Source organism: Palaemon carinicauda, chromosome 19 (genome assembly GCF_036898095.1).
Source record: "Palaemon carinicauda isolate YSFRI2023 chromosome 19, ASM3689809v2, whole genome shotgun sequence".
In the NCBI taxonomy this organism is placed as follows: Eukaryota; Metazoa; Arthropoda; class Malacostraca; order Decapoda; family Palaemonidae; genus Palaemon; species Palaemon carinicauda.
The window spans coordinates 42,898,334-42,900,833 of NC_090743.1; the positions used below are offsets into that span (position 1 = coordinate 42,898,334).

Below are 2,500 nucleotides of genomic sequence, written 5' to 3' on the forward strand. Positions count from 1 at the left end.
GATTGCTACGAATATCCTTTAACCAGTAATGGTAGGTATTATTGTTATTGTTACTGTTATAGTTGTAGTTAAGGTTATTATTATTATTATTATTATTATTATTATTATTATTATTATTATTATTATTATTATTATTATTATTATTATTGTCTATGCTCTTTCGAAAGAAAAAATACTAGATATAGCAAGAGTAAAGTTGAAAGACATTTATATATTAACATATATGTATAATACAATAACTCACTGAGAGAGAGAGAGAGAGAGAGAGAGAGAGAGAGGAGAGAGAGAGAGAGAGAGAGAGAGAGAGAGAGAGAGAGAGAGAGAGCTATTTCTCGTTAACGTCTGGAAAAGAAAGATATTCATTTTCACAACTCATACTTATTTCCTGTTGCCCTTTGTGATAATTTCTTTTAAATGACTAGATGTAGATGTTTTACTAAGCAAAATTATATTTATTTTCTTAATAAATTAAAATAGATGATATTTTGCTGAACGAAATACAAAAGCAAATAATATTAGGCATGATCACTTTTTTATCAAATCATGTCTGATTATCTAATTGTTAAGGGGATAGTTTTGAAATAAAAAGTATAATGGAAATGATTTTTTTCAACAAAACATAGCAGCTGAATTGACTGAAATATGGAGCACAAATAATATATATATATATAAAGAGTTATTTTTTACTTTTATCGTATTTTTCATTCCCAATATCACCCCCACCAAAATTATGATACGTATAACCACCATTTGAAACAAAAAATCATGAATACGTCAATATTTGTTTTGAAGTTTTATCGCACTTCCGTATAGTAAAAACACCCAGGGTTTGAACATCCCATTTTGACAGGTGAAAGAAGTCCTAATTTACTTCGCGTAGGTCTACGCCCCTTTGAGCATCCAGTGGCTAAAAAAGAAAAAAAAAAAAAAAGATGACTGTATTTTCCCATCTTCCCTGACAGGTGTGGTAATAGCCATCGTGGAATCCTACACTTGGTGGCCCTTGTGGTCTCCACCGGAGAACTGGTCCCCTCGAGGCGTGCTGCTCTTCTCCACTGCGGTATCTCTCTCCTGTAAGGCAGAAGCCTTCCTCAACACACCGCTCCTTTCCAGGACCGAGTCAGTAGCTCTCCTCTGTCCCCAATTCCAGAATGAATCCTGGAAAAATCTCTCCTACACCCTCCTGACCTGGCTACCATTCGCCTCGTCCAAGAAGCTATGGAGAGTCGGCGACTGGGACCTCTCGGTTTTCACGTCCTTTGAGCGCCTCTTTCCAGATCGCTTCAGCGACTTCCATGGAAATGAAGTGACGATCGCCTACAATGCTGATGACCAGCCGCTTCTCTTCCAGAGGGAAGATGGACAGTTTGATGGCACTAATTATCGCATGTTGCAGTTGTTGGCCAGATGGCTCAATTTCAGCTACTCCTTCACGTCTGATCGTAAGTTGAGATGGCTTCAGGGAAAGGGTGGAATTGGTCAGACTGTTATGATGAACAAAAAATGATTACTAAAACTAGAAATAATTGCCCTTGGGTTTATAGCATCTTGCTTTTCCAACTAGGGTTGTAGCTTAACAGGTAAAAATAATAATAATAATAATAATAATAATAATAATAATAATAATAATAATAATAATAATAATAATAATTCCCCCCCCCTTTCTCCTTAGCGTTGTGGGGCGAAAGAAATGCGAATGGGACGTGGACGGGTATCTTGGGCTACCTCCATCGAGGAGAGAAAGACCTGGTTTTGAACTACATCACTCTGACCCCGGACAGGGTGGAGGATTTTGACATCTCTGTTACTTACCATTCGGAAGGGTAAGACTTATCAATTCATCTATATATTTATTTATCTATACCATCATCATCATCATCATCATCTCCTCCTACGCCTCGGTTAGATTTCGCCAGTCGTCTCCATCTTTAGCTTTTAATTCAATACTCCTCCATTCACCATCTCCTACTTCACGCTTCATAGGCCTTAGCCATGTAGGCCTAGGTCTTCCAACTCTTCTAGTGCCAAGTGGAGCCAAGTTGAAAGTTTGGTGAACTAATCTCTCTTGCGAAGAGCATGCGCAAGCCATCTCCATCTACCCCTCACCATTGATCTCATCCACATATGGCACTCAAGTAATCTCTCTTATAGTTTCATTTCTAATCTTGTCATGCCATTCAACTCCCAATATTCTTCTGAAGGCTTTGTTCGAACCAGCTCATGAATTACCAGGCCAAATGGCAAAAATCTCCCTTGTTGATTGATTGATTGATTAATTTCCTTCCAGTTTCGGCATTATGCTAAAGGTCCCCCCACCTCTACCTCGCTGGCAGAATGTTATATTTCCCTTTTCGACTGAACTCTGGGCAGCTGTCGTGCTTGGCTTAATTCTCACTGGGATCTTCTTCCATCTCTTCAACCGGAGGTTTGAGAATTCGTTCTCCAAGAATTTCTTGATGGTGTTTCAGGTAAGATTCTAAGGAGAATATATAAATTCTCG

At 38.3% G+C, this 2,500-nt stretch overlaps 1 protein-coding gene across 1 annotated transcript in view; it reads left to right on the forward strand.

The window, feature by feature from the left end:
* The window catches only part of LOC137658975 (glutamate receptor ionotropic, kainate glr-3-like), a 6,815-nt gene that overhangs the window by 258 nt on the left and 4,057 nt on the right, over positions 1–2,500 (forward strand). The window contains exons 1-4 of the mRNA XM_068394083.1: positions 1–31; positions 963–1,442; positions 1,673–1,823; positions 2,288–2,468. The exon at positions 1–31 is cut by the window's left edge and continues 258 nt beyond it. Coding sequence (XP_068250184.1) covers positions 1–31; positions 963–1,442; positions 1,673–1,823; positions 2,288–2,468 — 843 coding nt within the window. The remainder of the gene's footprint in view (positions 32–962; positions 1,443–1,672; positions 1,824–2,287; positions 2,469–2,500) is intronic.